The 27,342-nt window shown below is 42.5% G+C and overlaps 1 protein-coding gene across 1 annotated transcript in view; it reads left to right on the top strand.

Annotated features, from left to right (window-relative positions):
- TASP1 (taspase 1) overlaps window positions 1–27,342 on the top strand; it is a 170,409-nt gene that overhangs the window by 47,705 nt on the left and 95,362 nt on the right. The window contains exon 8 of the mRNA XM_044289495.1: window positions 16,977–17,056. Coding sequence (XP_044145430.1) covers window positions 16,977–17,056 — 80 coding nt within the window. The remainder of the gene's footprint in view (window positions 1–16,976; window positions 17,057–27,342) is intronic.

Genomic DNA, 27,342 nt, shown 5'->3' with positions numbered 1-27,342 from the left:
AAAAAACACAGTAAAATCGCTGCAGCGCTATAAAGATCACTTTTGAGGGGCATGGCGAGTTCATAGAATTTTTTTGGGGCATAAGTTAGCGGAAATTTATATATTTTTTTTGTTTTTTCTCACAAAGTCTCATATTCCACTAACTTGTGACAAAAAATGAAATCTTACATGAACTCACCATACCCCTCACGGAATCCAAATGCCCATCTTGGCTGCAAAAAACTGTCACACATGTGGTATCGCCGTAATCAGGAGAAGTAGGGCAATGTGTTTTGGGGTGTATTTTTACATATACCCATGCTGGGTGAGAGAAATATCTCTGTAAATTGATAACTTTGTATAACATTTTTTGAAAAGTTGTCATTTACAGAGATATTTCTCACACAAAGTATGGGTATATGTAAAAAGACAAAATCACAAAAATATAGTGGCAAATATGGGGGAACTGCTCAAACTCCAAACACTGTAGTGTGTTTCTCATTGGGGGAGCAGTCCCACCGCATGTGAACCGCAGATATATAGTGGCAAATATGGGGGAGCTGCTCAAACCCCAAACACTGTAGCGTGTTTCTCATTGGGGGAGCAGTCCCACCGCATGTGGACTGCAGCAAACGACCATCCCCAGCAAATAATGCGTACTATGGAGGACGCCGGCGCGGTCCACATGCACCACAAAGGCATCCTGCACAAAACAGAGCATTGTGCGGATGAAAATATAATTGTATAAATCACAGAAGAAAATGCACCAAATGGATATGCCACTGACTATACTAGCTGGTCATACAAGCAGATATTAAAAGCTGAGACTTTTGCCAATATATTCCTCTCAGAAACATATCGGAGCCCATCATGCACCCAATGAGAAACACGCTACAGTGTTTGGGGTTTGAGCAGCTCCCCCGTATTTGCCACTATATTTCTGTGGTTCACATGCGGTGGGACTGCTCCCCCAATGAGAAACACTCTACAGTGTTTGGGGTTTGAGCAGTTCCCCCATATTTGCCACTATAGTTTTGTGATTTTGTTTTATATGTATTGAATGTGCCTTTATCTGGCATTTAAACATTCTTTTGCACCTGGTGGCCTCCATCACACGGTCTGATATGGGTGTGGCTTACAGTCTTGCTTTGTTCACATTGCATTAGTTGTCCTGCTATGCGGTTGTGTGGAAGCTTGGCTGTGAGCTGGATTTCATCACCTTCAGACCGTGTTCACACCACAGTTAGCGTAGTGGTAGGACGCTTGCCATGCTGAGAGACCGTGACGTGGTGCATGATGGGCTCCGATATGTTCCCGACAGGAATATATTGGCAAAAGTCTCAGCTTTTAATATCTGCTTGTATGACCAGCTAGTATAGTCAGTGGCATATCCGTTTGGTGCATTTTCTTCTGTGATTTATGTAAACACACCCCAAAACAGATTGCCCTACTTCTTCTGAGTACGGCGATACCACATGTGTGACACATTTTTGCAGCCTAGGTGCGCAAAGGAGCCCAAATTCCAATGAGTACCTTTAAGATTTCACCGGGCATTTTTACGCATTTGGATTTCAAACTACTTCTCACGCTTTAGGGCCCCTAAAATGCAAGGGCAGTATAAATACCCCACAAGTGACCCCATTTTGGAAAGAAGACACCCCAAGGTATTCCGTGAGGGGTATGGTGTGTTCATGTAAAATTTTATTTTTTGTCACAAGTTAGTGGAATATGAGACTTTGCAAGAAAAAAAAAAAGTTCAATTTCCGCTTATTTGTGACAAAAAATAAAAACTTCCATGAACTCACTATGCCCATCAGCGAATACCTTAGGGTGTCTACTTTCCAAAATGGGGTCATTTGTGGGGTGTTTCTACTGTCTGGGCATTGTAGAACCTCAGGAAACATGACAGGTGCTCAGAAAGTCAAAGTGCGTAAATATATTTTTTTTTTGCACCATAGTTTGTAAACACTATGGGCCAGATTTATCACGACTCTGGCAGCTCACTCCACTTTCACATATGGCTAAAGTCAGTTTTAGCCAAGTCATATTTATGATCGCCCCTTTAAGACTGTAATAAATGTGGTTTGACGGTAGCAGTTTATCCTTCAGTAAGCAGCTTTACAAAAGTCGCACGTTTTTATGAAAAAGTTGCATGTTCTATTAAAAAGTCTCATAAGATAAGCATGGTCCTCACTGGAGTGAAGTTGCGACTTTTTTGCGACTTTTTAAAAAAGTCCCAATAGTAAATCTGTCTAGAGATTCATTTACATACGAAAACACGCCCACTTTCAGAAAACTGGCGAGCATAGTGCAGAGCAGAAAAAAGTCGCAAATTTGTGCGCAGTTTTAGCCTTTGGGACTTTTTTGCGACTTTTCCACTCCACAAAAGTGACTTTGCCTAATGATATATCTGGCCCTATAACTTTTACCCAAACCAATAAATATATACTTATTGCATTTTTTTTTATCAAGGACATGTAGAACAATACATTTTGAGAAAAATTTATATAGAAATGTAGTTTTATTTGAAAAATTTTACAACAAAGTGAAAAATGTCATTGTTATGCAAAAATTAATTTAAAAAAAAGTAAAAATGTCAGCAGCAATGAAATACCACCAAATGAAAGCTCTATTAGTGAGAAGAAAAAGAGGTAAAATTCATTTGGGTGGTAAATTGTATGACAATAAACCGTGAAAGTAGTGTAGTGCAGAATTGTAAAAAGTGGTCTGGTCATTAAGGGGGTTTAAGCTAGGGGGGCTGAGTTGGTTAAGTACCTTGTGACCTTAACAGTTTTTTATTTATCTTTTTGCATTTTATTTTTCGTCCTTCATGCCTTCAAGGAGCCAGAACTTTTTAACTTCTCTGCTCATATAGTCATTTAAGTTTTTTTTTTTTTTTTTTTTGTTTTTTTGTTATGTAGACCTTTTAATTTGAAAGATCTGGAAAAACAAAAGGAAAACCTTTTGGGGAATTTTTTTTTTTTGTGTCGCTATATTTTGACACCTATAGCTTTTGTTTTTTCCATCGACAGAGCTGTTATGGCTTTTTATTGGTAGCATTTTCAAGTACATAGGAGTTTTCAATCCCTTTTTATTCCGTTTTATATACTTTTTTTTATATTTGTTCAATTATGTTTTTCATTAATATGTAAACAATATTATTTTATATTTACAATTGTAAAAGGGATAATATCAGTTTTTCTTCCTTTATTTTGTAATTGTTTTAAAAACTTTAGTTTTAACTTTTTTTTTTTTTTGCCTTGTTTATCCCCCTATTGCAGTCTGTTGGGTTTCTCCTTACTTTCCATTAATACCTCCAGAAGGCCCCAAGAAACCATAGCAGCTGTTCCTCCCGATCTCGGTCATCATGGCCTTTTGTCAGCCGTATTACATAGCTACGTTTACAGGACAGATGATAAATATCAAATCATGGTGAATCCACTCGGGAACGTGAGGGGTTCCCTCTCTTAATGGAATGTGATAGTAGTTAGGCCACCACTCCATTCATTTCTGTTGGACTAAGTAAGAGCTATCTACTGTACGTACGTCCCATTTAAGTGAATGGAACAGTGGACCTACATTCACATTACCGCTCCCATCACAGAGGGAAGTCGGGGATCTTACATTTTTAGGATCGCTAGGGGTTCTAGTGGTCAGACTGCCACAGTCAGATATTTATCACCTTTTATGTTGGTAGGTCAAAATTATTTTCCTCACATGACTCCTTTGAATATGATAAAGCAATTAGTTACTTTAGTTATTTCTTCTAATATTTGTAAAGTATAATTCATTATTCCACTTTGTGCGATCTTCGCTCTTCATTCTGGGAACATCTTGTCCGCCGATTTATTAATTGCCCGGTCTCTTGCAGTTTATTCAGATATTTTTTACATTACTAATTGAATTTGTCTGTTCTGCTTTAGGCAACAAAAGGTTGAAAATCCAGCTTAAAAACAAATGATACTATTTAAGCACAGATCCGCTGCGCTGTTTTTTTTTTTTTAACAGCATTTGGCATGCACTTAGGTTTTTCCTTTTGTAGTGGTGAACAGGGATTTCTTCAAACAGATGACTTTAGTGTTTAGGGATTGCATGCACTGACGTTGAAGATATTAGTCAATTAATCCTCTTGTGAACAGACCGCATTTCTTTCTGGAAATGTACGTTTGCTCCTAAATTAAACTGTTTTGTCAGGCTTTTATTTTTTCTGTTACCAACACTACTTTGCCGAATAATTTAATGTTACAATACCTTTCGCTTTGATCAAGGCTGCAATCAAAAGACAAAGTATTGGAAAGCACATGATATCATTCGGATGCTTCTGATCTGTTGCCCAATTCAAAACAATTGCCAGAAGAAGAAAAAAAAAAAAAAAACAAGCGGAGAATTTCTCAGCAATCAGCAGAACCTTCCGAGAAACCCAATGCAATTGGTTACCAGTTAGAGTATTGCATTAACCTTTCCTATATACATAAAACTATCAGCGCGGTCTATCGAGAGGCGGCCAGTGAAAACATAGCTCTTTTTTGCTTTATAAAAGAACGCTTGAAATTTAATATTCCTACAATGGGACCAAAATGCAGATTGTTCCAAATGTAAAAAAAAAACCCAAAAAACATGGTTCGACACATGGAAATATTCCACCGCTGTAGGTTCAGCAGTAGTGGAGGGTTTGCTCACATATGAAACATGACTGTTGTTGGATTTTGTCCTGTTTATATTACAAGGGTAACCTTATTATGCTGGAGTATGACACCAGTGTTCAAACAGCGGTTGTGGCCACTCTCCGATCAGCTGTGCCACTCTGTTGCATGCTGCTGAACAGCTCCTGTGATCACATTGTAGTCGATACTCGCTGCAGGTCGACCTTCGCCAATGGGACATTACTGCCACCAATGTTTCTAGTGAGACAACTTTTATAAAAAAAAAAAACGATACTTTAAGAGCACGGTGAAAATTTTGCTGTAGATTTTGCGGTTGATTTGCCATGATTTCACCATCTGCATTGTGAAATCCATAGTCAAAATCAACAGCATAAGACCTCATGCACACGACTGTATGTATTTTGCTATCCGCATAATACGGATACTGTCCGTGTGGCATATGCATTTTTGGCAAACCTATTGATCTCAATGGGTCCATGATCTTCAAGTTTAGGACATGTTCTACCCTTTTGTGGTACAAACATATGGATGCGGAAAACACACGCATCATCCGTGTGCTTCCCTTTGGGGGGGGGGGGGGGTGAGGGGGGCTAGCCTGCATGGCGTAAGGAAGCAGCTACTCAGTGCTCCAGAGGAATCCTGTGAATATCCTGATTTCACCCAGCCATAGCTGCACCATCGAACTCCCAGCCTGTGCCATACTGCGTCTTGACTTGGGGGAGAAGGAGAGGGAGGTCGGCAGTAGCGCTGCTCCGCCGGGAACGGAGCTCCGGTACAGTGGGCAGGGCTTGAGCGGGGAGCTGCACTACGCTGGGCAGCATTATCCCTTACCTGGCTTGCTTGTTGTCCGGCACCCCCGAGGATCCTGTCAGCAACCTGGTGGAATGGTCTGTGGAGCGGAGTGGACGGAGGTGGAGACGGGGGAAGACACATTTTGGATGAAGGAGAGCGCAGGTAGGCCCTGCTGTTTGTGTAAATAGAGGCAAAAAGACTGCTTTGTGGAGAGCTTGGTGAGGGGATACCTGAGACTCCCCCCTCCAGTAATAGAAGCTAATGTACAAGCTACTGGGCCCTGGAAGGGACCTATTCTCCTAACTGCTGTGGGAAGTGTGCCCTGCCCAACCTACACCTGTTGTGCCCAAATCTCTCCTGGATAATATTTTATACTTAGTTGATCCTGCTAAGCCTAATGTTATACCAGCCCAGATTCTCCTGATTTCACCTGCTGCTGACCGGCTATTTGCTTTCTATTGATAACATTCTGGGGATTATCCTGTGAAGATTGATTGCCGTGTTGGCAAAGCTGTCTCTTTCATACTTAATATTCTGTCTGCCGTGAGTTTCTTATATGGGCCGCAAAACTGCCACATCCGTTACTCCTTCTGTTGCGAATGTATTTATGGATGCCATGAGTCAAACAGATGGAGGGAGATGGAGGGTCTCCTCCCTTAGAAACCTCAGCCGAGGCCTCTCAAATCATGAAAGCGATTGCCACGTGCCAAGCAGCACTGACAGCGAAAATTGATCATCTCCAGTCTGAGCTCAGCTGTCTGCAGCATGACTTTGACAAAATACGTGAAAGGAACCAGTGAGATGGAACACAGATTGATGTGGAAGATATAACCAAAGCAACTGAAACTGATACTAGATAATTGCAGCAGCAGGTTACGATGTTACAAGCCAGGGCTGAAGACGCGGAAAACCGCAACCGACTAAATAATAATCTTATAATGGGTCTGCCAGAGCGGGCTGAGGGGACCACACCAGAAATCTTTGCGGAAGAACTGATTAGAGACACTCTACAGCCGATTGCCCTATCCAACTGCTTCGTTATCGAAAGAGCACATATGGTCCTCTCCAAACCTTTACCTGCGGGAGCCCCTGACAGGCCGTTTATTAAGAAGATCTTGAATTACTGAGACAGGGATGCCATACTGTTAGCTGCCCGACAGAAGGGTCACATCACCTATGAAAATGTTCGGTTGTCCTTCTATCCGGACTTCACAGCGGAGGTCCAAATGAAAAGAAAGCAGTTTAATGAGGTCCGGGCACGACTCAGGGAGCGGAATATACAATGATATATCCCTCTCGACTGCGGGTGCAAGATGGTGAAACTGTCCTTTTCTTTGAAACCCCGGAAGCAGCAGCGGGTTGGATGTAAGACCTCTTCGCTGACGAGCTACGGATAGCGGAGTAAATATAAAATACTTAAACTGTTGTCTTTTTCCTTAAGTGCAGTTCTTATTTTCTATTCCTGTTGACTAATGCAGTCGGAATCTATATATATGATTGCTGGGTGACAGTATTTTGAGATGTGTGCACTGTTTGTTAAGGAATTGATCTCTTTATCTTTCTAACTGCCGTGCCTGTATGATGTGAATATGCGCCTAGCGGCAGTATTGTACCCAAATTGTTTCAGTTATGGGTTAAAGCTAACCATGTTGGTACAGATTGGGGAGGGAGGTAAGGGGTGGGCTTTAGTTCTTTGGCCGTTTGTCAGTGTGTGTGGGTGGAAATGTCTGCTCCTCCATGGACCTGGAGACTCTGTTATGTTTTTGTGTATATGGTGCCAGTTAAGCTGATATCCTGGGATGTTAGGGGTCTCAATAATAAGATTGAAAATTCACTGGTCTTTAACTACTTAAAAACGATAGTCCCGATATAGTTATATTACAGGAAACGCATCTCCACGGCCAGAAAGTGTTGACTCTTTTAATGCCCCTGGGTGGGATCCGCTTATGTGGTATATTCTAATTACGCAAGAGGAGTTTCTGTTCTGATTGCCAAAAACCTTCCTTTTCAGTTTATTTCAGTTCAAATGGATGTCTCTGAATGATATGTGATTCTACTTGCCAGTATTGGAGGGTTGCAGTATCTGGTTATAGGTCTCTATATACCACCCCAATTTTGTAGGGAAATTCTTGCTTCTATTATGAGCAAAGTCGCAATGTTTCCAGCAACTCCCTTTATCATTATAGGCGATTACAATGCCACCTTAGATCCACTAAGAGACGGGTTGTTCCCCCAGGCTTCTCATAACAGGTCTCTTTTACATTGGGTGGAAGCCCATGGTCTAATAGAGGTATGGCGTCATCTTTATCCTACCGATATACAATTCTCATGCTACTTGGCTTCCAAAGCTTCTTTGTCCCGTACAGATCTAGCCGTTTTCGAGATTTACTACCTTTTATATCAGAACTAGTGATTATCTGCCTAGGGGTATTTGGGATCATGCCCCCCTTGATTTTATCCCAGCCATTGCCCCCCCCCCCCCCCCAATAGGTGGTGGCTCTTGAATCCGATGTGGCTTGATGTTTTACCAGTGGAGAGTGGCTGTCATTAGGCTATGGAACACTATTGGAAAGAGAATGAGGGGTCTTTGAACCCTCTGCTAGAATGGGACGCCTTTAAGTCAGTGATGAGGGGGGCGTTAATCCATGCAATAGCATCATATAGGAAGGAACTATGAATAAAACGGACTAAGTTAGAGACAGTGGTGTTGGACAGGGAGCAAGAGTTTTTAAAGGACCCGAGTAGTGGGAAGCAGAGTGATTGGCTTGAAGCACAACACCTATTCTGCCTACAGCTTACTGATTATACTCAAAAGAAACTCCTGGTTTAGAGGCAAGCTGTTTTCTCAAACGGGGATAAGAATGTTAGGGCTTTAGCATACTTGGCTCACTCAGAAGCCCCCTCCCCAAACGGTGGTTGCTGGAGTTATGACTGACTAAAGTGTACTGTTGATAGAGCCTCGAGATGTGTGTCGCCAATTTGCTTCCTATTAGGTTGAATGCACACTGCCGTGTTCACGGTCCGTGGTATCCCGGCCTGGATTCCTGTTGACAGCAGGAGCGCACGGTGTCATTGGTTGCTATGACGCTGTGCGCTTTATGCCACCGCTGCACTACAGTAATACACTTGTATAGATCATACCAGTGTATTACTGTAGTGCAGTGGCGGCATGAAGCGCATAGCGTCATAGCAACCAATGACGCCGTGCGCTCCTGCTCTCAGCAGAATGCCAGGCCGGGATACCACTGACTGTTCACGGCCGTGGAACATGGCCGTGTGCATTCGGCCTTATTCTGATTTATATGATTCAAAAATGTACTCAAGAGGATATATCCCATTTTTTGGCTGGGATTAAACTTGCTATTGGATCCTTAGCAGCAAGGAAAGCTCTGGGTCCGGACGGCTTTCCGGCTGAATGGTACAAGTTATTCTCTAAAGAGCACAGACTTCAGAAGCTTTTTGATTATGCGTTTGAGCAAGGCTCCTTACCTTCTTCTTTTTCAGAGGCGACAATTTGAGTGATCCACAAGCCGGGAAGACCTCCGGACCAATGTAGCTCCTACCGACCTATCTCGCTCCTGAATCTTTAAGATTCTTGCAAAAATACTGGAGTTGCGACTGAGGGAGCTAATCCTTTCTTTAGTCGGGGTGGACCAGTCGTGTTTCATGCCAGGGAAAACTACTGATATAAATTTGAGACGTTTATACACTAATCTATAGGTTAGTCACGATAATCTGGGTAAGAGGGTCCTGGCCTCATTAGATAATAAGAAAGCTTTCGACTCGGACGGATGTGTTTTTCCTAGGAATTCTTTGCACTGGTTACAGCTGCTCTATAGGTCCCCCACAGTGAGGGTCAAAGTAAATGGTTTCGGACTCCTTCCACCTGGGTAGGTGCACCAGGCAAGACTGCCACTTTTCCCCCTTGCTGTTTGCGTTGATAATTGAGCCCTTATCCATACTCATTTCTTCCAACTCGTATATAGAAGGCTGGGAGGTGGCTGGCATCACAGAGAAACTTTCTTTATATGCAGACGACATGTTGGTATACTTAGTGAACCAAGGGAATTCCTTAGATGCACTCTTAGACACTAGACAAATTTGGTAGTCTCTCGGGTCTCCGGGTGAACTGGGCCAAGTCGAGTCTTTGCTTAATCGATGATTTTGATCCGGTACACATCTCACAGCAATTCAAACTCCAAGTAGTAGAGCAGTTTAAATATTTAGGGATCAATATCCACAGGGAGGTTGCAAAATTCTACCAACTAAATGTAATTGCCACCATGCAATATATCACTAAGAAAATTAAAGCATGGGAGAACCTGCCATTAACTTTGATAGGTTGTATTAATGTTATAAAGATGATTCTCCTACCACACAGCTGATACTCTGCTTCAAATGGCCGACATCTCAGAGGAAGAGATGCTAAAGGCAGCATCCTGATCAGGCAGTCACAACACTCTATAGTACACTATATAGTGTACTGTAGTGTATTATAGAGGCATTAGACCCACTGGATCTTCAAGAACCAAGTGGGTCTGGGTCAAAAAAATGTAAAAAAAAAAAGTGAAAAAAATAAAAAATATTTATTTATTTATTTCTTCTTATAGCCGTAACGACCTGATCTATTAAAGGGTCATGTTACTTTCCCGCAAGGTGATCGCCATAAAAAAACCCCCAAAAAAACTAAAAACACTATGATGAAATTTCCATTTTGCCCTCACTTCCCAAAAAAGGTAATAAGTGATCAAAAAAGTCTTATGTACGCCAAAATGGTACCAATCAAACCATCACCTCATCCCGCAATAAAAAATGAGCCCCTACATGAGACAATCGCCCAACAAATAAAAACAAAAATATGGCTCTCGGACTATGGAGACACTAAAATATTTTTTTCAAAAATTCTTTATTATTTAAAACTGAAACAAACAACCCAAAAAGTTGTCATATTTGGTATTGTCGCTTCCATAACAACCTGCTCTATAAAAATAGCTCATGATCTAACCTGTCAGATGAACATTGTAAATAAAAAATAAAAACTGTGCCAAAACAGCAGTTTTTTGTTACCTTGCCTCACAAAAGGTGTAATATAGAGCAACCAAAAATCATATGTACCCTAAAATAGTACCAAAAAAAAATGCTACCTTATCTCATAGTTTCCAAAATAGGGTCACTTTTTTGGGAGTTTCTACTCTAGGGGTGTATCAGGGGGTCTTCAAATGTGACATGACAGCTTAAAATGATCCCAGTGAAATCTGCCCTCCAAAAACCATATGGCATTCCTTTCCTTCTGCGCCCTACTGTGTGCCCGTACAGCAGTTTACGACCACATATGGGGTGTTTCTGTAAACTACAGAATTAGGGCAATAAATATTGTTTTCTTTGGCTGTTAACCCTTGCTTTGTTAGCTGAAAAAAAAATATTAAAATGAAATATCTGCCAAAAATGTGAAATTCTGAAATTTCATCTCCATATTCATTTAATTCTTGTGGAATACCTAAAGGGGTTAACAAAGTTTGTAAAATCGGTTTTGAATACCTTGAGGGGTTATAGTTTCTAAAATGGGGTCAGTTTTGGGTGGTTTTTATTATGTGCCCCACAAAGTGACTTCAGACCTGAACTGGTCCTTTAAAAATAGGGTTTTGGGAATTTTCTTAAAAATTTTTAGATTTGCTTCTAAACTTCTAAGCCTTCTAACATCCCAAAAAATGAAAACTTAATTTACAAAATGATCCAAACATGAAGTAGACATATGGGAAATGTAAAGTAATAACTGTTTTTTTTTTAGGAGGTTCACTATCTGTTTTAAAAGCAGAGAAATTGAAATTTCTATTTGCCAATTTTACTTTATTTTTTTTTTGTAATATTTGTATATATTTTTTTATTTATTAAAATGAAATATTTTGACGGCATTTTACCACCGTCATGAAATACAATATTTAACGAGAAAACATTCTCAGAAGGGCTTGGATTAGTAAAAGCGTTTTAAAGTCATTATCACATAAAGCGATACATGTCAGATTTGCAAAAAATGGCCTGGTCATTAAGGTGAAAAATAGCTGTGTCATTAAGGGGTTAAGGTGCTGGTTTGATTGTCTTTTATTGTTTTCAGAGTTGTTTTATGCTCTCTGACAATTCAATAAAAAGACACTATTAAAAAAAAATATATCTTTATATGTCCGCAAAATGCGGACGGACACAGACTGCATCCATATTTTATGGATCTATGGTTTGCGGGCCTCAAAACGGATACAGTTGTGTGCATGAGGCCTGCATTGACACCCTATGGACTTTAAATGTGCACCAAATGCCATTTTACATTGCAGATTTACTTCACCACATGCGGATGAGATTCTTGAAACTGTCATCCACTTAGCGGGTGCGATAAAACACTGTGGATATGCCACACTCAAATCCGTGGTGGCAAGTCAGCAGCATATCCTTCTCTTCTGGACCCTTAGGGAAAAGGCTGAAAATTCAGCTTTTTCCTAGAAGGCAGCCCTTTCGACCCCCCCCCCTCCCCCAAAGTTATGCTTGTCTGCCATTCTGCAGACCCATAATGTCTTCACCCTAGTTGCCCCTTCACTTCACTGGCTAGTGGTTGTCATGAGATGCCCAGGAACATAGCCCTGCCCTGTACCACAATGGCTTTAGAAAGCATGAGGAAATCCTTACAAATGGAGAGAAATGTTGCAGTGTGCAGATTTAAACCCATAACCCCAGAGCTGTCCACCATCTTGACCGCCACCCTGCACCACAGAGATGGTTGCTTCCATTCATATACATCTAACTGTAACACGTATGCCGAGAATACTCCATTCACAAACAGGGCCAGGTGTTCAAACATTTACCATGCTGTCCTGAAAGTGCCCCCAAAAGTGCCTCTGTCTGTAATAGAAATAATAGTTCAGTAGTAACTCCAGATCATTAGTAAATAAAATTCAGAAACCGTGTGTCAGCACGTTTTGCGTCTGAAGAGACCAGTGTCTTTCCAAAAACATTGGCAGTATAGGCTTTCATCACTACATATTTCCGCCAGGAAGCACAGAGTGCCAGCTTTGGATTTCTGTGCCAGTACAATGACTGACCTGTGCTGTCAGCAGTCACTGAGCCCCTATGTCCTGGATCACTGCTTGTTTAACAGATAATACGCCTTTTTACAAGACAACCTCAGCTTTTTGCTAGACTCGGTAACACTTTGCACTTGTCCATGCCAGTACACATAACTGTGGGATGTCAGAATCTCACAGGGTAAGCTTCAGTAAATGCTTGGCTGTGCGATCTATCCCAGAATCATAAATCTTTAGCAAACGTAACTCAAAATGAGTTTTTAGAGGATTAAAGCAGGAGACGTGCGATAGGGTTGAAACAGACTAAAGCGCAGATATTTTCGGATCTTTTGGGCCATAGGAAGGTGTCTATTTATAGTGGTTAGAAGCATGAATTTAAATGAGTTTTAGGGCTCATGCATACGGATGTATGTTTTCTCCACACCTGATCCGTATTGTTTGCGGACCCATTCATTTCAGTGGGGCCAGAGAGAGAAGTCGCTTCGTTCAAAACTTCGGATTAATACTGTTCAGAGATCTGTCTCTGTAGAATATTAAAATGTATGGGCTCTGATGAGCCGAGGTCAGTTATTTGCGAAGTCGAAGATTTATCTCTGTACACTATTATTCCGAAGTTTTGAATGAAGCGATTTCGGATGTAACATCCGAAGGTCGCGTCGCTCTTCACTAGTCACAAGCATGCATGCACGTATATACAAACTAAGGCATATTGTGGGTCATCTACTGAAGAATGGTGTTTCACAATAAAATAAAAATAAAAGCAGGGCCTCCAGAGTAAGATGCGGCCAGTTTATTAAGAGGCACACTCCTCCCAATAAATTTGTCACATCTGTGCTGTCCATATGCCAGAAGCTTAAGATCTACGCCAGCAATGAGCTGGAGTAGATTTCAACTATAATTCACTCCAGTTTTCTGGCTTAAATTATTGTAGATATTCCGGACAGCAATGACCCCTCCTCTTTCCTCCAAATTGTGTGACATTTTTTTTGATGCCCAAAACCTGGCATAAAGCCTCTATAAATGACCCCCAATAGGTTATTGTGTCTGAGCTTTACTTTTGGTGTATATGCTTGGAAAAGTTTGTGGCATATGTGTCAAGAGTCCTATTCTCCTCCATCAGGGTGGTATGCCATTCCCTTTTTTTCAGCTGTATAGGTATTCTCAGTAGACTGGTAGGCTGGCTTAAACACAATGGGTGGAATTTACTATAGACCAGAGATTTACGTTGGTCTTGATATCCCCTGCGCTGCCTGAGGATGCACCTAACTTATGGTGAGGTGTAGTCTCGCCATAAATCACTCAGCATGCTCTTCTCCCATTGAAATGAATGGGAAGCTGGGGGAAAAAAAATAATCCAAAAACCACAAAGAAAATTAGCACATTTTCTAAATCCTTTGTTTTATACACCAGAAAACTGGCATGGGGAGAATGATAAATTCTCCTGGTTTAGCTCACAATAATGCCCTGTTTTGTGTAAAAAAAGAAAACTGAAGCAAAGTCAGTTACCAGATAAGTAATAAATCTGTATATAGCAATGCGCACATATCTGGACTTTTTGGCGCAAAACATTTTGTTTAAATTTGCACCAAAAAGAAGGCGCAGATTTCACTAGAATTCTAGTTAAACAATAATAGATATGCCCCTTTGTGTACAGAGCTTTAAAAGGCGCACACCCTGGGAATAATCCCACAGTAAGAGACGACCAGGGCAGGTAGAGTTACGGAAGCTGGTGAGTGGCCAGCGCTCTGCTGTTTTCATAACATACTGCTTTTTTTCCCCCAGTCAGTGAAAAGCTGAGATGGGGACAAGCCCTTTGATGGGTCATAATTTTAAGTGAAAGGAGTTGTCCCACAAAAGAAATGTACAATTCTTAAACCAGTACCTGGATCTGAATACTTTTGTAATTGCATTTAATAAAAAATTTAGTATTGCCAATGGGTTATTCAATTAACTGTATCTGTATAGAGCCACCTGCTCTTTTTCGTATTTCTTTGTCCAGCTCACTGAGATGGCCGCACATGCTCAGTTTTATCCTCCAATTGTCTCCTGAGCTGTGATAGGGAGAGCATGGACACACCTCCTGAGCTGTGATGGGGAGAGAGCTTCAGCAGAATGGACACGCCCATGAGCTGCAGCAGAAAAGACACTCCCCTTAAGCTGCCAGCTTGATATAAATCTAGACGAGTAATGAATGGGAGATCTCTGGATCCATGTGAGGTTCAGGGATGGTTCTAGCTTTGTTAGAGATTGTTATGTACTAGATGGTGACTGATTTTCATTTTTTTTACAATAATCATGGGATAACCCGTTTAATAGGGTTCTATGAGTTATTCTAATTTCCCAACTGCGCTAAAAATGCCTGAAAATAAAACTCTCCACACTCTCCCCCACTGTTCTCTGCTGCCGCAGATAGCTGTCACATGACCTCTGCAGCCAGTCGTTTTCCTCAGCTGTGTACAGCCCAAGACCGCTTACCACACTGATTGGCTGCATCAGTCACGTGCCGTATAGCCAGAGCAACCTGGGAAAAGGAGGGGTGTATAGGATGTTTTTTTATTTTTATTTTCAGTCATTTAGTGATAATAGGAGGATTTTAGGATAACTTGGACAACCTCTACTCGAAAAGTTCTTGATCGATGTATAAATGAAAAGTTCAACTTTCTTGTAGTCTCAGTTCCTCACCATTCTAAAGGTATTAAGCTAGAAGCACATCTGCACCACTTTTTCTAGTAAAATGACAGATGCTAAGTCCGAAACCGAATGAACGTCTGTAGTGTCTGTCAGGAGCCATGGGTTTGTTTCATACGATGGATTGAGCATGGTCATACTTGGTATCTTCCTGTGATGGAACAATACATGGGAAATAACTAGCCTTCGACCACAGCCTACGAAAATAGCGGAGGCACCAAATCTGACTGCTGCTATTGGGTTTCTGTCAACTGACCTGGCGTTTTACCAGACTAAATAGTGCAGCATCCTGACTTTTTTATCTTTTTTTTAATCATTTTTATTATTTTAGGGAATTTAACAAATCTGCTCCATTTAACTCTAAAGGACTGGTGAGCCAAGCACCTATAATTGTTTTATACAGCAGTCCTATACAGTTGAATGCAGTGACATCACCCATGGGTGACTGCTGCATCATTCACCGGGGATTCGGACCCCCTGTTCTTGTGGTCTTTGGGCGTCCCGTCAGACCGCCCTTGATCAGACACAAAAAAAAGTCTTTGCAATGGAACAACCCTTGACGTTACACTGTGTTAAATGGTCTGACAAGGGTGAGTGTTTTTGCAGCAAAAGGGGTGTGATTTTTGCATCACAAATCTTATATTGCATAAAATTCTGTCTCAAACTAAGCTAACCAATAGTTGTTTAGAGCTAGACAAACCCGTCCAGCATCAACAAATGTCACAAATCTGGTGCAGCCTAGACTAGACAGCATTTCTAAAGGCTCCTTTACATGGACCGATAGATCAAGCAATTATCAGGAACAAACGTCTCATTCCCGGCAATTACCTGTTTGTGAGAGGAGATGACAGCTGCATTTACATGCATCAATCATCTCCTCTTTATTGGGATGAGTGATTGTGCATTCCAATAGAGAAGCTTTGCTTTTGTGCAGCAGATCACTGTTTACACAGAATCATCTTATGCCCAGAAACAGTGGTTTTTGGTGGCCACATCTGTGATGCTTTCACCCCCTCATTCATTGTGTGATTGACACTTTTACACTGGGCAATTTTCAGCAACTAGCAATCCTTCCCAATAATTTCCCCTGTTGTCTGCCCGTATAAAGGCTTTTAGTTTACACTAGATTAGTAAATCTGCCCCAGTATCTGTTATTGCGTTGTACCGCTATAAAGGAGATAATAGGCAGCTATTGCAATACAGTAATTATTATACAAGGTTGCAGATCCTGTCATTACGCTTTGATTTGGGCTGATATATATACCTCATATTTTTATAATGTTTGATAAGATGACCTCACATGGACGACTACTACAGATCCAGAAGTACCTTTACACTAGGACAGACACAAAAACGGTGACCAAATGAGTTTCTTTCCCTCATTTGTCATTCTGCAGCCACCGTCCCCAGATTTAAATTACGCTTATACACTGTAGATACGCTATTATAATTGTCTACTCTGTACTAATGATATCATGATTGATACGGATCTGGAGACCTTACTGTTTTGATAGTTTTTCTAGGACATTTTTTTTAATTGGTTTTTATTGTAGTTTTTCCTTTTTGGTTTTCCAGTTTTGTTCAAACATAACATAGTACAAGGGAAAAAGGTAAAGCGGCGGAGCCTGATGAGCAATAAATGGTTAGCAAAAACAATGCTCACATTATAATGTTGGAAAAATCCTGTAAAAGGTGCCAAGAGGGCTGCAGAACTGTTCTGTAGGACGTCTTTAAATTGTAGTTTTAGCATGCAAATTTATATAACTATCTTTTTTCCCGTTAGCTTTTTAGTTGGAGATGGTGCTTTTAAATGGGCTGTAGACCATGGGATACCAACATGCCCTCAAGACATCATGGCTACAAGTGAGTACATGTGCCTCGGAAATGTATTATTATTTAGTTATTATTGAATTTAAGGCGTATGGTCTGTGGTGCTAGTACCAATCAAATGAGATGTGAAACAAGAACATTAAAGGAATTGTCTCACTTCAGCAAATGGCACAAAGTTAACCTAAGGCACTTGCTAATGTATTGTGATTGCCCATATTGCTTTCTTTGCTGGTTTGATTCACTCTTTAAGTGATATTGCTATGTGCAGATTTTCTAGTACGAACAGTATCTAACACTAGGGTCGCTCTGCATTCTTTAGATAATGTGCACGATCAATAGGTTCAACTGCTTGTTCAAATACAGCTTTTGATTGCAACGGAAGTTTATGACTTTTACATGTACATGTGATGTTTATTAGATTATTAAAGGGGTTGTCCACTTTATTTCTATTGATGACCTATCCTCAGGATAGGTCAGCAATATCAGATCAGCTGCTTTCGTATGAGCGCTGCCTTCTCCTTCATTGTTTACCTGTTCGCTGTCTCATCCGCAGTGGTGAGCAGGTGTAATTAGAGATATAAGGACAAGTCAAGATGGTGCTAGTGGATGATTGTGTATGGCATTATCTTTTCTAATTGTAAAGCAGTTTTCCATCTTTTTTTATACCGATGATCTATCCTCCGGATCGGTCATCAGTATCTAATCAGTGGAGGTCTGACTCACAGCTTGCCAGAACATTGTATAGCGGCTGTGCTTAGTATCGCAGCTCAGCCCCATTCATTTAAAAGGACCTTTAAGACCATCAAGCATTTGTGCATATATATATATATATATATATATATATATATATATATACACACAGGAGTCGGCTGGTCATTTGACATTTTTAGCTCTTCATTGCGGTTTCGACTCTCTAAAGGGGTCGTCTGCGAATATTTACTACACACTAAGATAATTGTAATTGACTATAGAAATTAGTTGAAAATCGTTGAATTATATCATATTCCCTTAAAGGTTCTCACAGCAGGGAACTTGTTTTAGGAGGTTGTCTTCAGACATTAAAAAATCTTGCAGAAAGCTGGGGTATGAGATAAAATAGCAAAATAAGAATTATCTGTAAACCCTCCCGCCACTCTCGTGCTACACCCGGTCTCTGTTGCTGTTCTTCAGTGATGACTTTGCCACCACCACTTGCATGTCACTGGGCAGTGGTCATGTGCCGGGAGTTAATGAAACAGAAACCGTCAGGACCCTCAGAGCATGGGATATTTTGTTTTTTTATCACATCCTCCTGCTTTCTGCAAGGTTTTTTAATGTCCTGGACAACCCCTTTTTGTGCAACCGCCAGGATCACCTTTTTGTCATGTGCCCTGCCGCAGGAGTCCTCACATTTGCTCTTTGTATGGAGATGGAAATGCCCTCTTTTAGGATAAGGCCATGGTAAAAAATGTTGAGCCGTTCTGTCACAAAGGGTTAACTGGGTTTCTAGCTGTTTGTGATGTCATCTAATAAACCTTATCTCTAAACTACGGAGAGGTCATGAACACTTATTTAAGCCACATTCTTATCAGTGAGATAAGAACTGCGCTATAATGAATGTTTATAATGTCAGAGAGCAGAGATAAGGAGCCCGTCAGCTCCCCGACTGACGGAAAAGACAGCTTCTCAGCTCTGTACATATTTTTAATAAAGACCAATTGAAAAAACGATTTTTAGATCAATATAAGTACAACGCAATAATTTAAAATAATTGCCCCCAAAGGTGTACATAGCTTATAAAGGGGTTTTATCTCAGATATTGGTCACATATAACTATGGTAGTTCATCAATGTCAGATAGGAGCAGGTCCCACCTCTGGGACCTGCTCCTATCTCCAGAACAGGCCCCTGAAAGTGAAGGTGAGTGCACCATGCATGCACAGCATACTCTTTATTCATTTCTATGGGAGTTCTGAAAATAGCTGAGCAAGCTCGTTAACATTTTTTCGAAACTCCCTTAGAAATGAATGGAAGCTTGTTGTGCCTATGTGGCTGCGATCCGTTCAGTTTGGGAGTCCCGTTCTGGAGATCTTTGCGATATGCCACCAATGTCTGAGGTGAGACAACCCTTTTAAATCACCTTATTATTTAAAAAAAAAAAATCCATGGAATTGAATGGCGTTAATCCACCTGCGCATCGGCAGCAAGGCAAACTGCATATTTGCCATCGATATTTGAGGCTCATCCTCTGTTGTCTGCTGGGGTTTTTCTTTCATATCAGCAGCTGATTTTTCAGCATGATAAACCGTCCTTATGGACATGCCCTTAGGTTATTTTGCCACAAATACTTTGCTGGGGTTAGTCCAGTAGTGTAGTGGAGTATAGATGGCACAGTCCCCCGTGTCACTTGTGCGTGGACCTGTGCCTCAGCCTCCCATGTACCCACACTCCACTAGGCAGTGAAGGCATGAACATAACTGCCAGGCTCATATTGGATTTTCCTGTAAATGCTGTCGCTGGTTTCGTCGTGGGGGAAACTGGAGATTTTTATACCAAAATAAAACCTTAGGGACTCTGTTTAAAGGTGATTGAAGACCCAGAGGTTTGATGGAAAAAGATTAACTGTGTATATAACGAACACTGTCTGGCTTCCTTCAAATATAGGCATGAGAGCTATGTTTAAGGCTGGGTTCACACCTGGGCGTTTTACAGCGCGTTCCTACGTAAAACGCTCAACAGGCAAGAACCAATGATTCCCTATGGGAATGGTTCTCAACTGAGCGTTTTACAGCGCGTACGATCGCGCTGTAAAACGCCCGACGCCCCAAGAAGTACATGAGCTTCTTTGGGGCGTCCCGTACATAGACTTCAGCGGGAACGCGCGACAATGGGCATTCGCTTGTTCCGGAGCCGCGTATGTGAGACGCCCGGAGAATCGCGCATACAGAGCGCTCCATCGCGAACGCTCAGGTGTGAACCCAGCGTTAGTGATTGGGATGCCATCGCGGTTCTCAAGACTGAAATGCAGAACATATGGAGATGGAGTTTCTTTCCTGGAAGCACTAGTGCAGGGCTGGCCAACTTGCGGCTCTCCAGCTGTTGTAAAACTACAACTCCCACCATGCCCTGCTGTAGGCAGACTGGGCATGCTGGGAGTTGTAGTTTTGCACTGCTGGAGAGCCGCAGGTTGGCCACCCCTGCACTAGTGCTATGGCCGCCTCACGTTGGAGGCTCTGAAGACTGGATTGGGGAGGATGTGGTCTGCCCCAGATGAAGAGCTGTTTTCTCTTTACTATGTACTGTGTATTTAGATCACTCGGTTTATCTGTATGTTTTGAGGCTGGAAGAAAAATGCTAATTATAGGAGAATATTTCCATAAGTCCTGCCAACTGTTTCTATAGCAAGGCATAGTTGAGCATTTAAAATCAACACGTGGCCTATTTGGCTTTTTATTAACACCTTAAGGACCCATGACGCGAATGCTCGTCCTAAATGGTCGATACTTTGAGCCCCAGGACGAGCATTCTCGTTCTGCAGTCCCCCCCCCCGTCCCCCCCCCCAATGTGAGGTCCGGCAATCGGCAGCACAGGGTCTCCTAGGCAAACTATTAGTGTATTACACTGTGTAATACACTGATAGTCAATGCAGTACAATACAGATGTATTGTGCTGCATTGAAACAGGGATCAGACCCTGTAATGTTGAAGTCCCATAGTGGGACAAACATAAAAAATAATAGTGAAATAAAGTGTTTTTAACAAAAAAAAGCCCCTTTCCAATAGTGAAATAAAGTGTTTTTAACAAAAAAAGCCCCTTTCCCATAAAAAGAGACATAAAATTGTAAAAAATAGAGAAAAAAACAAACCAAAAACAGACACATTAGGCATCACTGCATGCGTAAAAAAAAATACAGAATAAAGTGGCCTAAATAGGAGGAAATGCTCAACCCCAAACACTGTAGCGTGTTTATAATCGGGGGAGCAATTCCTCCGCAAGTGATCCATTGCTAATGGCAATCCCCAGCAAAAATGCATACAATAGAGAATGCCGGCAGCGAACCACATGCACCGCAAAAACATCCTACAATAATGTGTGGCTGAAAATATAAAAATACATAAATCACTGAAAAAAGGTGCACCACAATAATATGACCATACAAGCCAGACCCTTACGCTGATGGTAAAAGCTGAGACTTCAGCCAATATCTTCCATTCAGGAACATATCGGAGCCCCGCGCACCCCATCAAGGTATCTGTGTGGTGTGGGTCCTACCGCTAAACTACCTATCGTGTGTGAACACAATCTGATAGGTGCTAAGGACCAACTCACAGCCAAGTTCCTACATACCTCCATAGTAAGATCCCTAATACAATAGGAGGGAGGAGGAGGAGGCTGCGAGCCCCACCTATAACAGGCCATGTGACACAGGCCACCAGGTGCACCAGAATGTTACCAATGACAAGCATTAGCACATTCAATACATGTTAAAAAATAAATAAATCACTGAATAAAGTGGCCTAAATGGGAGGAAATGCTCAACCCCAAGTACTGTAGCGTGTTTATAATCGGGGGAGCGTTTCCTCCGCAAGTGATCCGTTGCTAACGGCAATCCCCAGCAAAACATTAGCGTGAGGGTCTTTCTTCAGTGATTTATGTACTTTCATTGCCGTTAGCAATGGATCACTTGCGGAGGAATTGCTCCCCTGATTATAAACATGCTACAGTGTTTGGGGTTGAGCATTTCCTCCCATTTAGGTCACTTTATTCAGTGATATATATATATATTTTTAAATGTATTGAATGTGCTAATGCTTGTCATTGGCAACATTCTGGTACACCTTGGTAGCCTGTGTCCCATGGCCTGTTATAGGTGGGGCTCACAGCCTCCTCCTCCCTCCCATTGTATTAGGGATCTTACTATGGAGGTATGTAGGAGCTTGGCTGTGAGTCGGTCCTTAGGACCTATCAGACTGTTCACACACGATAGGTAGTTTAGTGGTAGGACCCACACCACACTGAGCTATTTTTTGTCACCTTACATCACAAAAAGCAATCAAAAAGTCATGTCATACCGAAAAAAAATTGCCGCTACAAAGACAGTCGCCCAAAAAATAAAAAAAATATGGCTTTCATAATATGGAGACACAAAAAAAATATTTTTGTTCTAAAATGCTTTATTATGTAAAAACTGAAACAAACAACCAAAAAAAAGTCATATTTGGTATTTTTGCATCCATAACAACCTGCTCTATAAAAATACCACATGATCTAACCTTGTCAGATGAACAGTAAATAACAAAAAATAAAAACTGTCCCAAAACAGCTATTTTTTGTTACCTTGCCTCACAAAAAGTGTAATATATAGAAACCAAAAATCATATGTACCCTAAAATAGTACCAACAAAACTGCCACCTTTATACTGTAGTTTTCAAAATAGGGTACATTTTTGGGAGTTTCTCTAGGGGTGCATCAGGGCGTCTTCAAATGTGACATGGCAACTTAAAATTATCCCAATGAAATCTGCCTTCTAAAATCCAAATGACATTCCTTTTCTTCTGCTCCCTGCCATGTGCCTGTACAGAAGTTTACGATCACAAATGGGGTGTTTCTGTAAACTACAGAATCGGGGTAAAAAATATTGAGTTTTATTTGGCTGTTAACCCTTGCTTGGTTACTGGAAAAAAATGGATTAAAATGGAAAATCTGCCCAAAAAGTTTAATTCTAAAATCTCCATTTTCCTTTAATTCTTGTGGAACACCTAAAGGGTTAACAAAGTTTGTGAAATCAGTTTTGAATACCTTGAGGGGTGTAGTTTCTAAAATGGGGCCATTTATGGGTGGTTTCTATTATATAAGCCTCAGTGACTTCAGACCTGAACTGGTCCTTAAAGAGTTGGTTTTGGAAATTTTCAAAAAAATTTCAAGATTTGCTTCTAAACTTCTAAGGCTACTTTCACACTTGCGCCAGAACTGCCTGCTGGATTCGTCAAAACGTATGCAAACTGATTGCAATCGTCAGATGGATCAGGATCCTGATCCGTATGACAAATGCATTGATATGCCGGATCTGTCTTTTTTTTTTTTTTTTTACATTTATTGCGGTCTGAGTATGCGCAGACCGCAATGCCGGATCTGTTTTGCCAGAACATTCGGAGCCGGCATTAATGCATTTCAATGGGAAAAAATGCCGGATCCGGTATTCCGGCAAGTGTTACGGAATTTTGGACGGAGATGAAACTGCAGCATGCTGCGGTATTATCTCCGTCCTGAAAAGTCAAAAAGACTGAACTGAAGACATCCTGATGCATCCTGACCGGATTGCTCTCCATTCAGAATGCATTAGGATAAAACTTATCAGTTCTTTTCCGGTATAGAGCCCCTAGGATGGAACTCGGTGCCGGAAAAGAATAACACTAGTGTGAAAGTACCCTAAGCCTTCTAACGTCCCAAAAAAAGAAAATGTCATTTACAAAAGGATCCAACCATGAAGTAGACATATGGGAAATGTAAAGTAATAACTATTTTAGGAGGTATCGCTATCTGTTTAAAAAGCAGAGAAATATAAATTTTGAAAATTGCAATTATTTCAAAACTTTTGGTAAATTTGGTATTTTTTTTATAAATAAAAATGAAATATTTTGACTCAAATTTACCACTGTTATGAAGTACAATATCTGACAATAAAACAATCTCAGAATGTCTTGGATAAGTAAAAGCGTTTTAAGGTTATCACCACATAAAGTGACACATGTCAGATTAGCAAAAAATTGCATGGTCCTTAACCCCTTAAGGACCGAGGACGTACCGGTACGCCCTATTTCCCGAGTCCTTAAGGACCGAGGACGTACCGGTACGTCCTGACTTAAAATCTGCATTCCGGCGCCGCAGGGGTTAATCGGAACGGGACGCCGGCTGAAATCATTCAGCCGGCATCCCGTAACAACGCAGGGGGGGGTCATTGGACCCCCCCGTATCGGCGATCGCAGAAAACCGCAGGTCAATTCAGACCTGCGGTTTTCTGCGTTTCCGGTCCATTCGGGTGTCCTGTGACCCGATGAACCGGAAAAAGACTGCGATCGGTGGCGTAATTTTACACCACCAATCGCAGTCCGAGGATTTGCAGAGGCGGAGCTGGCCCTGGTGCTGAACGCCGCTGTCCAGGGTGCTGATTGGTGCAGGGGAGAGAGGCGCGAGATTCAAACTTCCTGCGCTCCTCTCTCCCCTCCTCTTCCTGTCCAGCACCCTGACCGTGCAGCATCGTCCAGCACCAGCTCCTGTGTCCCCCTAAATCGGCATCCATCACCCTCCTGCACCCATCGCCACCCAGGTAGGTTAGGGTCAGTGAGGGAGAGGCACCGTTAGGCAGGGAAAGAAGGGAAAAGTTAGAGAAAAAAAAAAAAAAAAAACACATTTATTCCAAACTTTTTTTTTTTACAACTTTCAGACCCCAGACCCCACGCCACTTGCCCCCCCCGCATCCCCCCCACCACCAGCCCCCCCCCCCCACCACCAGCCCCCCCCCCCCACCCACCAACCCCCTCCCCCCACCACCAGACCCTTCCCCCACCACCACATTTTTTTTTTTCTGCGTGCGCTGACTGGCCGGCACTTTTTAGCGTCCGTCCACTGTTAGCGCATCGCCCGCCCCACCACCCCACCGACCGCTGATCAGCGTTGAACCGCAGATCAGCAAGTTTGAACTTTTTTTTTTTTTTTTTTTTCTAACACTTGCCCATTTTTTTTGCCTGGACTTTTTAGTACGTGAACACCCGTGCCCCCACACACACGCACATAGAATAAAGGTTTACACGCACGCACATACACACGCACACACACACACCCATGGCCCGCCGGGTGTTCTCAGCCGAGGAGGCATATGCCCAGATTGCCTCCGACTCTGAGAGCCCCAGTGAGGATGAGGATGACCCCACGTTCCTTTTGTCATCCGCATCCTCCTCATCATCATCGGATGACGATGAGCCACCAAGGCAGCGGAGACGCCGCCAGGCGGAGCCAGGGGCCACACATGCTAGGGATCCTGTGGCCCACCCTAGTACGAGCCGCCCTGGGGTTCGTACTGGTTTCCCGGCCCACCAAATAAGTTCACCGGAGCCCCCTGCCGATGAACTTAGCTGGTGTCCCCCAGTGGACTTTGAGCCTGAGATTCCGGATTTCGCTGGCAATCCTGGAATCCAGATTCCCACAGTGGGGTTTACTGAAATAGACTTTTTTAGTTTTTTTTTCAGTAACCCACTGGTGAATTTGATGGTGGAGCAGACGAATCTGTACGCCCAACAGTTCGTCGCTCAAAACCCAGGCTCAGTTTTGGCTAGACCCGGTGGCTGGACGCCGGTCAGTGCAGCCGAGATGAGGACATTTTGGGGCCTCGTGCTGCATATGGGTCTAGTCCAAAAACCCAGTGTCAGGCAATACTGGAGTGGGGACGTCCTATACCAGACCCCACTGTACAGTATGGTCATGACACGTCACCGGTTTGAGGCCATCCGGAAATGTCTGCATTATTCCGATAATGCAGCATGTCCCCCCCGAGGTGATCCTGCCTATGACCGGCTGTACAAGATACGGCCGGTCATCGATCACTTTGGGGCCACATTTCAGCAGGCCTACGTACCTGGAAGGGAGGTCGCGGTTGATGAGTCTCTCGTTGCGTTCAAGGGGAGACTCAGTTTCCGCCAATACATTCCCACAAAGCGGGCGAGGTATGGCGTGAAGCTATACAAAATTTGTGAGAGTACCTCAGGGTACACTTACAAATTTCGTGTGTACGAGGGGCGAGATTCCCGGATTCAACCACCAGAATGTCCCCCCACTCTGGGTGTTACCGGGAAACTCGTGTGGGACCTTATGTACCCACTGCTGGATAAGGGTTACCACTTGTACGTGGACAACTTTTATACCAGCATTCCCTTGTTCAGGTCCCTTGCCGCCAGATCCACGTTCGCTTGTGGGACCGTGCGGAAAAATCAACGCGGCCTCCCTGCCTACCCCCTCCAGGTACCTATCCCCAGGGGTGAGACCCGTGCACTTACCAGTGGAAACCTGTTGCTGGTCAGGTATAAGGACAAGAGGGATGTCCTTATGCTGTCCACAATCCACGGTAACAGCACCACCCCAGTCCCTGTGCGAGGTACCGCGGCAACGGTCCTCAAGCCCGATTGTATCGTCGACTACAATCGGTATATGGAAGGAGTTGATCTCTCTGATCAAGTCCTCACGCCATATAACGCCATGCGCAAAACCCGGGCATGGTACAAAAAAGTTGCGGTCTACATGGTGCAGGTTGCCATGTACAACTCTTTTGTACTATCCCGAAGCGCTGGCAGCACAGGGACATTCCTCCAATTCTATGAGGCAGTCCTCAAAGACCTGATCTTTTCGGACCGGGAAAGAGCAGGCCGGAGTACCTCGGGAACTGGAGGCGCCCGGATCGTCCCTGGCCAACACTTTCCAGGTGTGGTCCCCCATACTGGAAAGAAGGGACGAACCCAAAAAAAGTGCAGAGTGTGTCACAAGAGGGGGATACGGAAGGACACCACAACTCAATGTGACACGTGCCCCGATCATCCGGGCCTCTGCATTATCGATTGCTTCAGGGAGTATCACACTTCCATGGAGTACTAAATTTTTATAATCCCCAACAGTTCACTAGAGAACATAAAACACTATGGCTCTCAGACTTTGGAGACACGAAAACAATTTTTCTTTCCCCAAAAAATATTAGTTTTAGTGCAGGCATCCTCAAACTGCGGCCCTCCAGATGTTGTAAAACTATAACTCCCAGCATGCCCAGACAACCTACAGCCATCATCAGGGCATGGTGGGAATTGTAGTTTTACAACATCTGGAGGGCCGCAGTTTTAGGATGCCTGCTTAGTGTCTCCAAAGTCTGAGAGCCATACATATTGGGCATCGTCGCGTGCGTAAAAGTCGTCGCTATAAAAATAACTTTTTACCAAACGCCTCGGATGAACGGTGTTAAAAATATAAAATAAAAACGGTGCCAAAACACCTATTTTTGGGCAAAATTTAAATTTAAATCCATTTTGCCGGTAATAAAGCAAGGGTTAACAGCCAAACAAAACTAAACATTTATTGCCCCAATTCTGTAGTTTGCAGAAACACCCCATATGTGGTCGTAAATGGCTATATAGCCGCACGGCAGGGCATAGAACGAAGGGAACTCCATACGGTTTCTGGAAGGCAGATTTTGATGGACAGTTTTTTTTTTTTACACCATGTCCCATTAGAAGCCCCCCCTGATGTAGCCTAGACTAGAAACTCCAAAAAAGTGACCCCATCTAAGAAACTACACCCCTCAA

This window comes from Bufo gargarizans, chromosome 4 (genome assembly GCF_014858855.1).
Source record: "Bufo gargarizans isolate SCDJY-AF-19 chromosome 4, ASM1485885v1, whole genome shotgun sequence".
Lineage (NCBI taxonomy): Eukaryota > Metazoa > Chordata > Amphibia > Anura > Bufonidae > Bufo > Bufo gargarizans.
The sequence above is the reverse complement of the archived record's forward strand: the minus strand, read 5'-3'. Positions and strand labels throughout refer to the sequence as shown.